Raw genomic sequence first — 17,085 nt, forward strand, 5'->3', positions numbered from 1 at the left:
GACATCAATGATTAATTCCAGTTATATCAACTGTGTCCACAAAATAACTTTTTAATCCTCCACCTTTTGTGTCGGCTCTGTATCTCGGTTAAAACTCCATGAAGGATTTTCATGAAACTTGGATCAAATGATCACCTCATCAAGACGACGTGCAGAACTCATGAGTCAGCCATGATGGCTCAAGGTTTAAGCCTTCCATTTTGTGTCTGCTCTTTATCTCTGGAACCCCTTGAAGGATTTTCATGAAACTTGGGACAAATGATCACCTCATCAGGACAATGTGCAGACTTCATGGGTCAGCCATTTCGGCACAAGGTCAAGGTCCCAACTCAAGGTCAAAGGTTTGAGCTCTTTATCTCCTAAACCTTCATGAAACTTGGGTCAGTGATCACCTCTTGGACTTGATCAAGAGGATGAGCAGAACTCATGAGTCAGCCATGTCATCTCAAGGTCAAGGTCACAACTCAATGTCAAAGCTTTGAGCCTTCCATTTTGTGTCTGCTCTACATCTTTAAACCTCTTGAAGGATTTTCATGAAACTTGGGTAAATAATCACCTCATGGACTTGATCAAGAGGATGTGCAGAACTCGTGAGTCAGCCATGTCAGCTCAAGGTCAAGGTCACAACTCAAGGTCAAAGGTTTGAGCCTTCCATTTTGTGTCCGCTCTACATCTCCTAAACCCCTTGAAGGATTTTCATGAAACTTGGGTCAAATGATCACCTCATCAAGACAATGTGCAGAACTCATGGGTCAGCCATGTTGGCTCAAGGTCAAAGGTTTGAGCTCCTAAACCTCTTGATGGATCTCCATGACACTTGGGTCAAATGATCACCTCATGGACTTGATCAAAACGATGTGCAAAACTCATGAGTCAGTCATGTTGGCTCAAGGTCAAGGTCACAACTCCGGTCAAAGGTTTGAGCCTTCCATTTTGTGTCCGCTTTGTATCTCCGAAATCCCTTGAAGGATTTTCATGAAACTTTAGTCAAATGATCCCCTCATCAAGACTATGTGCAGAAATCTTGAGTCAGCCATGTCCACTCAAGGTCAAGGTCACAACCCAAGGGAAAAGGTTTAAGCCTTTCATTTTATGTCCGCTCTACATGTATATCTCCTAATCGCCTTGAAGGTTTTTAATGAAACTTGGGTCAAATGAACAGCTCATCAAGACAATGATTATGTGCAGAACTCATGGGTCAGCCATGTGGGCTCAAGGTCAAGGTCACAACTCCGGTCAAAGGTTTGAGCCTTCCATTTTGTGTCCGCTTTGTATCTCCGAAATCCCTTGAAGGATTTTCATGAAACTTTGGTCAAATGATCCCCTCATCAAGACTATGTGCAGAAATCTTGAGTCAGCCATGTCCACTCAAGGTCAAGGTCACAACTCAAGGGAAAAGGTTTGAGCCTTTCATTTTATGTCCGCTCTACATGTATATCTCCTAAACGCCTTGAAGGTTTTTAATGAAACTTGGGTCAAATGATCAGCTCATCAAGACAATGATTATGTGCAGAATTCATGGGTCAGCCATGTGGGCTCAAGGTCGAGATCACAAATCAAGGTCAAAAGTTTGAGCCTTCCACTTTGTTTCAACTCAGTATCTCCTAAATCTCTTGAAGGATTTTGAAATTCATTGATTTCCACATACATGGACTATAAAGTATACTTAACAACATTAATGTTTCCACCCAATACCATCAGCCTTTTCACTATCCATAACAGCGGCGAGGATATAACTGTCTTTTAGACTGCCTTGTTATTATTGTAATGAACCAAACAGAGCAACTAAAAGCTACCTTCCAGGAAAAATGTCTTATTTAATAATAACTAAAAAGCCATTGAGATAATTATGAAATGATGACTCTTTAACATCAAGGTCAGAAACATATCTTAATTGAAATACTTTTTTCTATAAGGTAATGTATTTTCATGATCCTTTTCACATGTGCACTTGTACCATTGAGAGATCTATTGGAGATTTGTCATATTTGAAAACATTTAGATTCTCTGTTAAATTGAATTAAACGAACAACAGCCAATATTACAATTATACAAAAATACAAAGTTGAATTTGTATGTGTAGGCATTTCTTTTACTGTGTTGATGCCTTTCATATTTCAGGAGATAAAGCGATTACAAGATGAACAAATACAGAACTTTGGAAAGTTGAAGCAGAAAATAATTTCAACAGAGTAAGTACTCACATAAAGTGAATTTATTCTGTAGCCTATGTTGTTTGGTTTTAAGCCAAATGGACACAATGATATTCAGGTCATATGTTTGTTTATTAAAGTTTTGTAAGCTTATTTATAGTTGCCACTAGTAGCCCATATGGAATACTCCAGAAGACCGTTAGTAATCTTAGCAGGAGGATAGTGTAAAATGTAGAAGACACTCCAAATTTCAGTTCTAAGCTTCCCCAGTTCTTCAGCTTGCCAAGTGTAAAGTACCCATGTACAGGATTCTTATTTTAATGTTAGTATTTTTAGTTGGAGGAGCAGGGGCTTGAAATCACTACCCCAGGTTTAGAAGTCGAACAGTGTTACCACTGGACCACAGTATCTGCTCGTAATTCAGGTCATATGATAAGTGTCAAGCTTTAGATGCAGAAAGAAGGTTGCACGTGCATCTTGTGCATCTCTTGGCATTATCTCGGGCACATGCTGGGTACCAGTTGAACTGCTGACCTTTTGCAAATCTGAGCTGGGAGGCTTTCTTTCATGACAAGAGCAAGGCATGAACTTTTAGAGATGAGGGGCAAGTGATTTGAAATCTGCAACCTAAACCAAGCATATCATAGGCATTGTCCAGTTTAATGATTTTCAGCAGAGTTATGACCCTTAGTTGGTAAAATTCTTTGATGAATGTGCTACTTTGCCTATTCTACTGGTCGGAATTCTATCAAACGACACAGGAGTGAATAGTGCTACTTTAGCTTTGTATATCGTTGGACCACTCTAACCTTGTATATCATTGGAGTAATATAGTTCAGTGACTTTCACTGGAATTTAACAATATCTGTTTGGCAAGTGATGGGAGACATTTGTGTTTTTTAAAAAATGATCTGTAGTTGCTTATTAATTAAACTGATGTCTTTTTTCAGTTTGTTGATCAAGAAATACAAGTCCAAGTGTGATGATATCCTTTTTAAAATATGATTATTCTACTAGTTATAGAATATTGAACTGACATATTGTTATTAAGTGCTTTCACACAGACGTAATGTCTGGGATCTGCCTTTTATAACCTGTTTTTCTTAAAGGCACTGGCCTCGAGATCGTTTTAAAACAAAAAAAAGTGTTTTTTTCTTAGATATTTGGAAATTAATGCTGTATTTCTAAGAATGCTTTGAAACTTAAATTTTGACAGACTGTATGTTACAAAAACACATGAGAATTAGTTGTTTTTACTACTTTTTACTATGAAAATTGAAAAAGCGTTTCTAATGCTTTACTAGAGGTAAATTATCTGTATTTAACACGCATTGAACACTAGATTTATCTTCTATTGCAGTACTGGTAACGGCAATTGAAAACTTCTTTACAGCTGCGGCAGTCATCTTTTATTCTTGATGTAGCATTTTTAAAATAGTTTAGAAACAAAAACTCATATTCTAATGTTTGTAATATGACCAAACTTCAGTTTGAAAGAAAGAAAAATCTGGAGGTCAGTGCCTTTAAGGAACTATATTCATGGATTAATGTAATTTATTGATCAAGCTAGATATCCATGTAAAACCACATTTATTGCATGTTTATTAAGAGTAAAGTTACACTGTTACATGTTCACACATCCTTATTTATTAAAAAAATATAAAATTTGAAAGACTGGGTCATGGACTGGGTTATAAAGTATATACAGGTACTAAGATTGTGTTGCATATTTAGCTCACCTGAACTTTGGATGGTGGTCAATTGTTCTATGCCAGCATTCTTACTCAAATAATTGAGCCGTGCCATTAGAAAACCAACATAGTGGCTTTGCGAACAGCATGGATCCCGACCAGCCTGCGCGTCTGCGCCGTCTGGTCAGGATCCATGCTGTTCACTAGCAGTTTCTCTATATACAATAGGCTTTGAAAGCGAACAGCATGGATCCTGATCAGACTGCGTGGATGCGCAGGCTGGTCTGGATCCATGCTGGTCGCAAAGCCACTATGTTGATTTTCTCATGGCATGGCTCAATCATCATTTTCCCTTAGACGGCAGATCAGGATTACACTAACATGTTCTGTAGCTCCCTGGCATGGACCTTTCTCAATTTTCATTGGGATGGTTCAGGTAGATTCTACTACTAGAGCTAGAAATAGAAAAACTGTCAAACATCTCATGAACCACATAATGTGTTCTCAGCAAACTAGGTCTGTGAAGTCTTGTTTGTGCTTTTCTTAATATTGTTCAAATGATTCTGCTTGGCCCCTTTAAGGTTCCCATAAGACCTCAGAAAAAAAAACTTTAACCTTTAAAAGACCATCTCTTGAACCACATGAATGGATTTGCACCAAACTTGGTCTCCAGTGGTCTTGTATAGTTGTATTAGTCCTTTTTCAAGTTTCCCGTACAGAGCGGGGTTGGGGTGGGGGTGTCATCTGAGCTAAAATGTATCTTCACCAAACTTTGTTGTAAACTTGTAAGAACCATTCTAAAACAAAAATTCTGCTTAACCCCAAAGCTTTAATTTGAAGAACATTGAACTGACTCTTCTCACATGATCGATTTTCACCAAATATAGCAACCTTGGATGGCTCTCCCATACGTTTATTATCCCCCGACGAAAGTCGGAGGGATATAGTTTTGGCGTTGTCCGTCTTTCCGTCCTTCCGTCTTTACGTCCGTCCGTCCGTCCGGAGCCATATCTAGGAAATGGTTGGGAATATTTATTTAAAACTTCATATACATGTTCACCACAATGAGTTCTTGCGGCCCGTCAAGTTTCAGTCAGATTGCCCAAGTAACACCAGAGTTATGGCCCTTAGAAGTTTCTAGTGTTAACTATATAGGGTACTATAAATATGGCAATTTCTGCATCATAACTTTTGATATATTTGACCTAGAACTATGAAACTTAAACAGAATTTAGATCACCATAATGTGGTTGTGTACACACAATTTCATTTGGATTTCTTTGTAAATTAAGAGTTATTGCCCTTTAATTGTATAGAAATCCACATATTTGTACATAACAAACTTACCATTTTGTAGAATTTCATTAAATTTCTTTCATTCTTTTCCATGAACATTTATTGTAAACATGTGAAGTTGTGTACCCACACCTGGTCGCCCCCTTACCTTGATCACACCCCCCCCCCCCTATCCCCCAACCCCCCCCCCCCCCCCCTCAAAAAAAAAAAAATTCATTCCTTATTTTAGATTTTTTTCAAACAAACTTATATACATGTTCACCACTATGAGGTTATGGGGCCCATCAAGTTTCAGACAGATTGCCCAAGTAACACCAGGGTTATGGCCCTTAGAAGTTTCTAGTGTTAACTATATAGGGTACTATAGATCTATAGATATGCCAATTTCTGCATCATAACTTTTGATATATTTGACCTAGAACTATGAAACTTTAAAAGAATTTAGAGCACTATAATGTGGTTGTGCACAGACAATTTTGTACGGATTTCTTTTTGTAACTTCAGAGTTATTGCCCTTTAATTGTCTAAAAATCCACATATTTGTACATAACAAACTTACCATTTGGCAGAATTTCATTAAATTTCTTTCATTCTTTTCTGTGAACATTTATTATAAACATGTGAAGTTGCGCACCCACACCTGGTCACCCACTTGCCTTGGTCACACGCCCTACTCTCCCAACCCCCCCCCCCCCCCCCCCCCCCCCCTCCCAAATTTTTTTTTTTTTCATTTATTTTAGATTTTTTTCAAACCTTCCAAGTTGTACTATTCCCCCACCTCACTTCTCCACCCAGTCATGCCCACCTCTGATCCGCACTCCAACTTCACCCTTTTACCTTTTTTTTTTTTTTTTTCATATTTAATTTTCAATCAATATTTATAAATCAGCATGTGAAATTTTGTTTCCTCTCCCGTTCTCCTGCACCCCCACCCCCTAGAAAAATAAATATATAGATATATCTATATATAGATATATATATATTTCCATTCCTTTTTTTTTTTTTTTAAATGTTCAAACCTTCAACATGTTAAGTTGTGACTGCACAAACCTTGCCCTCAGCCATGTTCAAGATATCTTATCTGTGTTCTCTTAAGGACATCTGATCTTTTAAGTTCAAATTTACATGTAAAACAGCAACACCTGGTGCCAAACCACTCAAAGACAATATTTCATTCCAGTTAAATTTCAAGCTCACATTTCAATTAACTGCATTTAATTTTAAAAGCTAAGCTTATTACAGTAAGCATATCCCATTCAAAATAACTTCTTTAGTCCGGATCAAAGTATCATACATTTATTGTGTACTCTTTAATTAAACATTTGTTTTCTGTTAAATTGATTTTGACTAATGAAATTATTTGCTTCTTATTAACATCCTTAACTTTTTGCCGGATATATCTTTTTGCCATTCCTCACCACAAACCCTTTCGGCGGGGGATACCAATTCATCGAATTTGCTTGTTCAAATAGAGTTTACCAGAAATGATAAAAGAAGTCATTTACAACTTCTTATAAATTAGTTGATGGATCTTTATTAAACTTGGACAGTATTATCCTTGTATGGACACCCCCCTCCACCACGTCTTATGTCTGTTCAGATGGTTTTGCTTGTCTCCTTTTAGGGCTGCCAGAGCTTATAATGGAGAAATAAACCTTAAATGACTTCTCATGAACAGATTGATGGATCATCACTAAATTTGGTTAGGGGCTCCCATGGATGAACCTTTCAGAAGTTTTTCCATGTGGTTTTGTTTCATCAGTTTCTATTATCTTGTGTTTCTGTATTGTGTTTTGTAGAATCCATACCCGACCCTGCCCCACCGACCTGGTGACTCTTACCCCAGAACCAAGGGTTATATTAAAGTTTATGTATTTATGTAATTGTTAACAAGTAACATATGACCATTCAGTTACAGGATTTAAATTAATTTTGGGTTTATATTGAGGGAGTCAAAATTGGCTCAACAGGTTTGACTGCCAGTAGTGATAAAATAAAATTGCCACCAAAATTAAATGTTTTAAAATATCAGAATATATCCTTAACTGTTTGTACATTATGATGTTCAATGCAAGAGAAATGAAGAGGCAAACAAGAGAGCAGACAAATATCAGAGGTGAGTAAATAAACATTTAGAATCTGAAAGAGTCTTCTATTCTCTGTTTGATGCAGCTCCTTTTTCTCATTCTGAAATCCAGTAAGCTGATTCAAGTGGCAGTGGAAATATTTTTATCTCATCTGAACATTAGTTACATAATTATGATGAGCTTGTCAGGTCATTTGATGGCTGTAGTCAGCCTATCTGCAGTTTCTTTAAAGAAATCTCCTAAAAAGCCAATCTTCTTGTAAAGTAATGGTCCGATTTTGAAATGATTTAAGAGAAATAATATGTAGTTGTCCCAATACAAAGTTTGGTCAAAGTATTTTTGATTTTCAAAAGCATGGCCACCAGAGAGCATAGTCACTTTGTCCTACATAAAGGTTCAAATATGTAGATGTTTGTCAGAAACAGCTAGTACAATTTCAAAATTATTTCACAGATATTTTCTTTTTGTGACACTACGTTTGAAGCTTGTTCAAGCTTACTATGAGCAGTCTAGGGCCATTGGGGCTCTCTTGTTTTATGTTCTGCCTTTGATGACAGTCCATGTAAATTTATATGATACTCTCTTTGACTATCAGCATCAGTTAATTCTCTACTCAATATTTTGTGACTTTTGAGAAATTGTAGTTTATTTTATCGCAGATACTGTTGTGTCTGTCCACTAGTCTGTAGGTGAAATGATTTCTGAAATAAAAATGACTCGGCACTTGCAGAGAGTGAGTCAGAAAGGAACAAAATTTTAAAAGTATGTCAACTGGCCATAAAGATGTTGTTGGAAAAATGAAGTCTTATTTGTGAGAGTAAAATATTACGGTAATTGTTTAAGTAACTGTTTTGGTTAATAAAATCTAATCTTATACTCCCCCCAAGAACACACACACACACACAAATCTTATTTTTTTGGCATGAAATGTCACGGTTGTGACCAAAACAGCTCAAAGAAAAAGTAGAGCTATTGCACTCATGTTGGTTAAAGTTTTTCATAAAGTCAAATATCTCTGTTACTATCAAAGCTATTGACTTGAAAACTTAAAATAATTATTTACTTTCAAAGTCTACACCAGGAAAAACAATCCCCTTAACTCTTGATTTGAATTTTGACAGAGTTATGCCCCTTTTTTACTTAGAATTGTTTGCTTAAATTTTTTGATAAAGTCAAATATCTCTGTTACTGTCAAAGCTTTTCAGTTGAAAGTTATTTACTACCAAAGTCTACACCAGGAGAAACAATCCCCATAACTCTGATTTGAATTTGGACTGAGTTATGCCCCTGTTTTACTTAGAATTGTTTGGTTAAAGTTTTTGATTATGTCAAATATCTCTGTTTCTATCAAATTTGTTGACTTAAAACTTAAAATATTTATTTACGATCAAGGTCCACACCAGGAGAAACAACCCCTATAACTCTGATTTGAATTTTGACAGAGTTATTCCCCTTTCTAACTTAGATTATTATTTTGGTTAAAGTTTTATAAAGTTTTTACTGGCAAAGCTCTAATTCATCACTTAGAAAAGGCGGGCATGCTGTCTTACAGACAGCTTTTATTTTGTTGGGATCTCATTTCATGGATTGATTTAACATGAAATTTATGAAAATTAGTCCCGTATGAATATTAATGATTGTACTGTATATTTGTCGTGCAAATGAACCATTCAGCATTGTTGTACTGTTAAAAGTGACATAAAAATAATATAATGATTTGATGTCTTTCAGGCAGTGTGAGATTTTGGAGACCCAGCTTAAGGCAGCTTTACTCGATACTGAACCATTGAGGAAGGTATGTCATCACAAATATCCTGATCTGCTTTCATCTGGAAGAAAATTCCTCTTAAATCATTTATTTCCCCTCATCTAACATGTACACATATACATAGGTCAAAATAATTTTAGACTTTCAATACCAATCTTTTAAACGGACAGCTTTTATTTAGACTGATCCGCCTACTTAATTTTGTGTCCACAGAGTCAGGAAGATTGCAAATTTAAGATTATTTCATGAACAAAATATTTTAAGAGGGTAGAATTTACATGAGAAATTTAATAGTTCGTTTCCTTGTTATGATAAAGTCACTCCTTTAGAGGAAGTAATTGCTGTTGAAAAAGTCAAGAATGACTGTCATTAATAATGGTGTACCTGTCTGGTTTTGTAACAGTATTTTGTAATTATTTTGTATGAGGAAGCTGTAACATTTAAAAGGCATCTTCTTTTGAGAGCAGAAAAAAAACAACAGGAAATCTTGTAAATTTTATCCTGAATGCGTTAAATGTTGCATCAGAAAATTTGTGTTGAAATTTGTATTAAAGAAATTAGAATTTAACAATTTCTTTTTTTAGCTCATCTGATTTTTTGAAAAAAAATGATGAGTTATTGTCATCACTTGAGCGGTTGTCGGCGTCGGCGTCGGCGTCTGCGTCGGCGTTGCCTGGTTAAGTTTTATGTTTAGGTCAGCTTTTCTCCTAAACTATCAAAGCTATTGCTTTGAAACTTGGAATACTTGTTCACCATCATAAGCTGACCCTGTATAGCAAGAAACGTAACTCCATCTTGCTTTTTGCAAGATTTATGGCCCCTTTTGTACTTAGAAAATATCAGATTTCTTGGTTAAGTTTTATGTTTAGGTCAACTTTTCTCCTAAACTATCAAAGCTATTGCTTTGAAACTTGGAATACTTGTTCACCATCATAAGCAGACCCTGTACATCAAGAAACATAACTCCATCTTGCTTTTTGCAAGATTTATGGCCCCTTTTGTACTTAGAAATATCAGATTTCTTGGTTAAGTTTTATGTTTAGGTCAACTTTTCTCCTAAACTATCAAAGCTATTGCTTTGAAACTTGGAATTCTTGTTCACCATCATAAGCAGACCCTGTACATCAAGAAACATAACTCCATCTTGCTTTTTGCAAGATTTATGCCCCTTTTGGACTTAGAAAATCAGTTTTCTTGGTTAAGTTTTATGTTTAGGTCAGCTTTTATCCTAAACTATCAAAGCTATTGCTTTAAAACTTGCAACACTTGTTCACCATCATAAGTTGACCCTGTACAGCAAGAAACATAACTCCATCCTGCTTTTTGCAAGATTTATGCCCCTTTTGGACTTAGAAAATATCAGATTTCTTGGTTAAGTTTATGTTTAGGTCAACTTTTCTCTTAAACTATCAAAGCTATTGCTTTGAAACTTGCAACACTTGTTGACCATCATAAGCTACCCTGTACAGCAAGCAACATAACTCCATCCGGCTTTTTGCAATAATATTGCCCTTTGGACTTAGAAAATCATTTTCTTGGTTGAGTATTATGTTTAAGTCAACTTTTCTCATAAACTATCAAAGCTATTGGTTTAAAACTTGCAACAGTTTTTCACCATCATAAGTGGACACTGAACATCAAGAAACATAACTCTATCCTGCTTTTTGCAAGAATGATGGCCCTTTTTAGACTTAGAAAATCATGGGTAGGACAATATTTCTATTACACAAAAAAAATCAGATGAGCGTCAGCACCCGCAAGGCGGTGCTCTTGTTTCACTTGGTAATGAATGTTCATTATATTAAGGCAATAATTGTGAAAGCTCAGGAGCATCACAAAAGCTGAAACACGCCACACAGATTCACAAGACATTTTAATTATTAGTTTCCAGTATCATCTAAAATTATTGAAATTACAAATTATGCTATATGGAGGATAAGATAGACATCAATGAGAAACTTTATTTTTAGGTTGGCTATTTGAATTATTATGTCTCCCAATACACAGTGGTGTGGGAGACATATTGATTTACTCCAGTCTGTGTGTGTGTGTGTGTATGTGTGTCTGTCACAAAGCTTGTCCACACTCTAAGTCGAACATTTCTCATCCTATCTTCACCAAACTTCAACAAAATGTGTCAGCCAATAAGTGCTCAGCCAAGTTCGATAACTAGCCAAATCGGCCTAGGCACTTTGGAATTATGGCCCTTGAATTACCGAAAAATGCTCAGATTTTAGGCGCATTCCTAGAGCCAAAAGGATCCCTATACTACTCATGAGTAGTCATGAGTAGTATAGGGGTCCTTTTGGCATGAGTAGTATAGGGGTCAACTTCGAGATCTTCATGAAAATTAGTGAGAATGTTCACCTTGAAAACTGGGTCAACTGCGGTCAAAAACTAGGTCAGTAGGTCTACGTCGTCCATGTGTCCGTGCGTAAACTTTCGCTTGTGACCACTCTAGAGGTCACATTTTTCATATGATCTTTATGAAAGTTGGTCAGAATGTTCATCTTGATGATATCTAGGTCAAGTTTGAAACTGGGTCGTGTGAAGTCCAAAACTAGGTCAGTAGGTCTAAAAATAGAACTTTTGCTTATGACCACTCTAGAGGTCACATTTTTCATGGGATCTTTATGAAAGTTGATCAGAATGTTCATCTTGATGATATCTAGGTCAGTTTCGAAACTGGCTCATGGTGCGGACCAAAACTAGGTCAGTAGGTCTAAAAATAGAAAATCCTTGTGACCTCCCTAGAGGCCATACTTTTCAATGGATCTTCATGAAAATTGATGAGAATGTTCACCTTGATGATTTTTAGTTCAAGTTCGAAACTGGGTCACGTGCCATTAAAAACTAGGTCAGTAGGTCAAATAATAGGAAAACCTTGTGACCTCTCTAGAGGCGATATTTTTTATGGGATCTGTATGAAAGTTGGTCTGAATATTCATCTTGATGATATCTAGGTCAGGTTTGAAACTGGGTCAACTGCAGTCAAAAACTAGGTCAGTAGGTCTATGTTGTCCGTGTGTAAACTTTTGCTTGTGACCACTCTAGAAGTCACATTTATCATATGATCTTTATGAAAGTTGGTCAGACTGTTCATCTTGATGATATCTAGGTCAAGTTCGAAACTGGGTCATGTGAGATCCAAAACTAGGTCAGTAGGTCTAAAAGTAGAACTTTTGCTTATGACCACTCTAGAGGTAACATTTTTCATGGGATCTTTATGAAAATTGATCAGAATCTTCATCTTGATGATATCTAGGTCAGGTTCGAAACTGGGTCATGGTGCGGACCAAAACTAGGTCAGTAGGTCTAAAAATAGAAAATCCTTGTGACCTCCCTAGAGGCCATATTTTTCAATGGATCTTCATGAAAATTGGTCAGAATGTTTACCTTGATGATATCTAGGTCAAGTTTGAAACTGGGTCACGTGCGGTCAAAAACTAGGTCAGTAGGTCTAAAAATAGTTAAACTACTTGGTGGTTTTCAATGGAACAAAGTTGTGTGTGGACAGGTGAGCGATTCAGGACCAGCATGGTCCTATTGTTTATTTATATAAGCTAGTGATGGATGGAAGGGCTTCAAGTAGTCGTGCATGGTGTCATTAGACAGCTCTTGTTTGTTGTATATTGTAGACAAAGATTACTCTAGAGGCAGAAATCAGATTGAAAAATGCTGAACTGCAGTCAATGTCGGACAGAATGCTGGCTGTTGAGGTAAGTGGACAGATTAGAACATTTACCCCTTGTTACTGCTTAAGTGATTTCTCTGCTTCACATTAGAAAATACAAGGTCTATGATATCTGTATTCTCCTATACCAAATGGTGGGAATTTCACAAAACTTCACAGGAGTGATCAATGCCAAACCTGGTTCTGTATTATTATTGGCGTATTATGGTATAGTGATTTTCACTAAAGTTATTGCCCTTTATTTGTGGCATAAAGTGGCTTTTTCCACTATATTAGTGGATGCAAGTAGGAGTCATCTGCTTTATTATGCCCCCCTTCGAAGAAGGAGGGGTATATTGTTTTGCAGATGCCGGTATGTCTGTCGGTCAGTCTGTCGGTCGGTTGGTATGTAGACCAATCCGTTTCCAGATGATAACTCAAGAACGCTTGGGCCTGGGATCATGAAAGTTGATAGGGAGAATAGTCATAACCAGCAGATGACCCCGAGGTCAGTAGGTCAAAGGTCAAGGTCACAGTGACCTAGAACAGTTAAATGGTTTCCGGATGATAACTCAGGAACGCTTAAGCCTAGGATCATGAAAATTGACAAGAAGGTTGGTCATGACTAGCAGATGACCCTATTGGTTTTGAGATCAATAGGTCAAAGGTCAAGGTCACAGTGACACAGAACAGTGAAATGGTTTCCGGATGATAACTCAAGAATGCTTTGGCCTAGGATCATGAAATTTGACAGGGAGATTGGTCATGTCCAGCAGATGACCGCTATTGATTTTAAGGTCAGAGGTCAAGGTCATAGTGACCTTGACCAGTTAAACAGCAGATGACCACTATTGATTTTGAGGTCAGTAGGTCGAAGGTCAAGGTTATAGTGACCTGGAACAGTTTTATGGTTTCCGGACGATAACTTGAGAATGCTAGGGCCTAGTATAATGAAACTTGATAGGGAAGTTGATCATGATAAGCAGATGACCTCTACTGATGTTGAGGTCAGTAGGTCTAAGGTCAAGGTCACAGTGACCCAGAACAGTTAAACCTTTTCTGGATGATAACTGAAAAACGCTTGAGCCTAGGATCATGAAACTTAATAGGGAGGTTGATCATGACCAGCAGATGACCTCTATTTATTTTAAGGTTAATAGGTCAAAGGTCAAGGTCACATTTACCCAGAACAGTAGAACTTTTGTAGTCAATGACCAAATAATTTCTGTTCCGGGGCCTCCGTGGCCGAGTGGTTAGAGTCGTTGACTTCAAACCATTTGCCCCTCATCGATGTGGGTTCGAAACCTCATTTGGGGCGTAGAATTCTTCACGTGAGGAAGCCATCCAGCTGGCTTACGGAAGGTCGGTGGTTCTACCCAGGTGCCCGCTCGTGATGAAATATGCACGGAGGGGCACCTGGGGTCTTCCTCCACCATTAAAGCTGGAAAGTCGCCATATGACCTAAAATTGTGTCGGTGCGACAATAAACCCAACAAATAAAATATAAATAAATAATTTCTGTTCCTTGTGCAATTACTGAATGCATCAAGGGGGGCATTTCATGTTCTAGGAGCTCTTGTTGCTTTAAATACGTAAAACAACAAACATTTCAAAATGAATCTTGTCAGGATTTTATACCCTTACAACTATACATGTCTGCCAGAAATCTCATTTAGAATGAAGTCTTGTGATTTATTTATATTAAGTATAAATTGTCACTTTACTCCTTTTTGCATCAAGGAGGCAATATTTTGTAAGAGTAATTTCCCTGTAGTGATGAAATTCAAAATGGCAGACCTATACCAGATATTTCTCTTAAAGTGGAAAATATTGACTGAATCTGTGTATGATACTCAACCCTAATTTTAGAGTAGCGGAACAAAAATATAATAATATTTTTTATCTATTTATCAAAATAAATTTTTTAGAGTGCGCAGAAACAGTATGAGCATCTTTCAAAAGCTAGCTCCCATGATGTTGATAAACTAGAAGCTGAAAAAAAAGATCTGTTGGCAAAAATCAAATCTATGGAAGCAGGGTAAGTCTTGTTTTGCTTAAATCTACTTTTTCACATTTCTGTTTGCAAATTTTCTCCATAAACACAGTTCCATTTAAAGTCAAAATATGCCCTAATTTCATATTTGAAAAAACAACAACAATTTTCTAAACTGTCTACAGAAATATCATGGGTAGCATTTTGTGACAAAATAGATCCTAACTATTTTCATAAAACTTCGTGTGTCATTTTGGTAATTTACTCTTCAGTTTCATGAAAAATAATTTCATGTTTGTAATTTAAAAACAGATTCATTTGTTTTACTAACAGTTATATTTTGAATAAAGTTTTATTTGCTTGACATCTATCAAGGTGTTTGCTGAATGACTTTGTCATTAGCACCATAAGCTAAGCTTCCTTCATCTCAACAGCTGTTACTTAAACAAACTATGTCATCTTGATAACAAATCAGCTTATTAATTTTACTTAAGCCCCAATTTCACTGTCACGGTTTGGTCTCCCGGTTTATCCCGGTTCAGTGGTCCAGGATAAATCTGGTTCAATTTTGTTGAACCGGCGTACAACCTTGACGATTCCGTGAACGTCCGGGAAGATCCTTGATGAACCTTGTTGAACCAGCAAACGGCCCCGGTTGTTTTAAAATGTTTGGCCTCAAGTGACTACAAGATAACTTTTGGGGATCGATGTGCATCCTGTTTTATATGCTACTGAGTAAACACCGGTAGGCGCCGGTGTATCACCGTATCACAGCCGGGTCACTCGGGATTACACCGGAATCAATAGGGTTTACACTGGACAATCACCGTGGATATCCAGTGTCAGACCGGGATCAAAGTGTAGATTCTGCTTCATTATTGGGGGTTTACCGGGACACAGTCGGGAATATGAGATCCATCTTACATTTTTGCAAAAAAACTGTCATGTTTCTTCCAGGTATACCGGCTAATGTTTACTGGGAGGAACCGGGGCCGTCACCGGGAATGTGAGATCGGGCTTTAGGTTTTCATGAAATTCTTTAATAGCAAAACAAAATGAGCCATGCCATGAGAAAATCAACATAGTGGCTTTGCGACCAGCACATATCCAGATCAGCCTGTGCATCCGCAGCCACTATGTAAACATTAATTTTCTATCTTTATACATACATTTTGTAGAAATTCACTTGTCTGGAATGTGTACCAAAAAGGTTAGAACATGGTCTTAAACAAGTTGTTAGGGGACATTTTTACAAAAAAAAATGTAGCACATCACTACTTATTCCCTATAATCGTTTTGATTTCAAAGTACATTCACAATGAGATAGAAGTTTTTGTGCAGATAGGGAGTAATTCTTATATTGATACTAAGAAATTAGGCTGCTCTAAGTTTCACTGACTTGTGTGATCATATAAATGGAAGGGAGGTAATCGGAATTTACTGTTTCAAGATACTGGAATTTTGAGACTGGTGTCCCATCGCACGTTTCTAATATTAGATAAAGTATATAATATTTGTAAAATGTTAGATAAATTTTTATTTAATGGAAAAATGATATGTTCTGTTTATTTTATTTGTAGGAAATTAACAAAAGAAGCTGCTAAAGAATTCAAGCGTGAGTATCTATTAATTGGAACAATAAGCAATTAGCTGCAGAGTATACTAGATTACTGTTCGATCCATCATTCCTGTAACAGGGTTTTTTTTTTAAGAACTGAAGAATTTTAAGGCTAACATTTTAGTTAGTTAACTCAGGATTGGGTTTTTTGGTGTAATAAAACAAATAACATGGCTGTGCTTTAGTGATATGGGATATTGACAACCCTCCAAAGGTAATAACACCTTCAGCCAACACCTTGTGTTATTACTTTCTGAAGTCAACAATATCCTATGTCACATGCAATGACCCATGTTATTTATATATTACCTACCACCCTTTGAATTAGGTAGAATTTTGTATGATATCAATATTTATGTCTCACATCAAAGAAGTGGAGGTAAAATACTGTTATGCTGATGTTGGGTTGTCAGTCTGTTTGTAGAAACTTAGGTTTCCCCTTAAAAAAAGCAAAGAAGTCTTGAACATACAGTTTATGTCAGACTTTACAGAATGATTGCCAGTAGTCATTACATGAATCCTTTTACTTTTTGGGGTTAGTATGTCAAAGTCATATTGTCCTTAAGACTGAAAACTGTTTCTGCTCAATAACTGGAAAAGGCCTAGACCTACGGTTGCCAAACTGAATAGGACAATTTCTTAAGGTCATTAGAACCCTGTCGTTTTTATGCCCCTGGGATCTACTGATGCGGGAGGCATATAGTGATTGTCCTGTCTGTTCGTCCGTTCATCTGTCCATACGAGGTTAACCAAATGGGACCATTTCGTCTAGCATCAATACTCCTAACTAGAATGACTTGATACTA

At 36.8% G+C, this 17,085-nt stretch overlaps 1 protein-coding gene across 1 annotated transcript in view; it reads left to right on the forward strand.

Moving 5' to 3' along the window:
- The window catches only part of LOC123555845 (uncharacterized), an 89,338-nt gene that overhangs the window by 11,155 nt on the left and 61,098 nt on the right, over positions 1-17,085 (forward strand). Inside the window, exons 3-9 of the mRNA XM_053548376.1 lie at positions 2,122-2,192; positions 3,104-3,138; positions 7,196-7,256; positions 8,959-9,022; positions 12,634-12,714; positions 14,597-14,706; positions 16,242-16,276. Coding sequence (XP_053404351.1) covers positions 2,122-2,192; positions 3,104-3,138; positions 7,196-7,256; positions 8,959-9,022; positions 12,634-12,714; positions 14,597-14,706; positions 16,242-16,276 — 457 coding nt within the window. The remainder of the gene's footprint in view (positions 1-2,121; positions 2,193-3,103; positions 3,139-7,195; positions 7,257-8,958; positions 9,023-12,633; positions 12,715-14,596; positions 14,707-16,241; positions 16,277-17,085) is intronic.

This window comes from Mercenaria mercenaria, chromosome 7 (genome assembly GCF_021730395.1).
Source record: "Mercenaria mercenaria strain notata chromosome 7, MADL_Memer_1, whole genome shotgun sequence".
In the NCBI taxonomy this organism is placed as follows: Eukaryota; Metazoa; Mollusca; class Bivalvia; order Venerida; family Veneridae; genus Mercenaria; species Mercenaria mercenaria.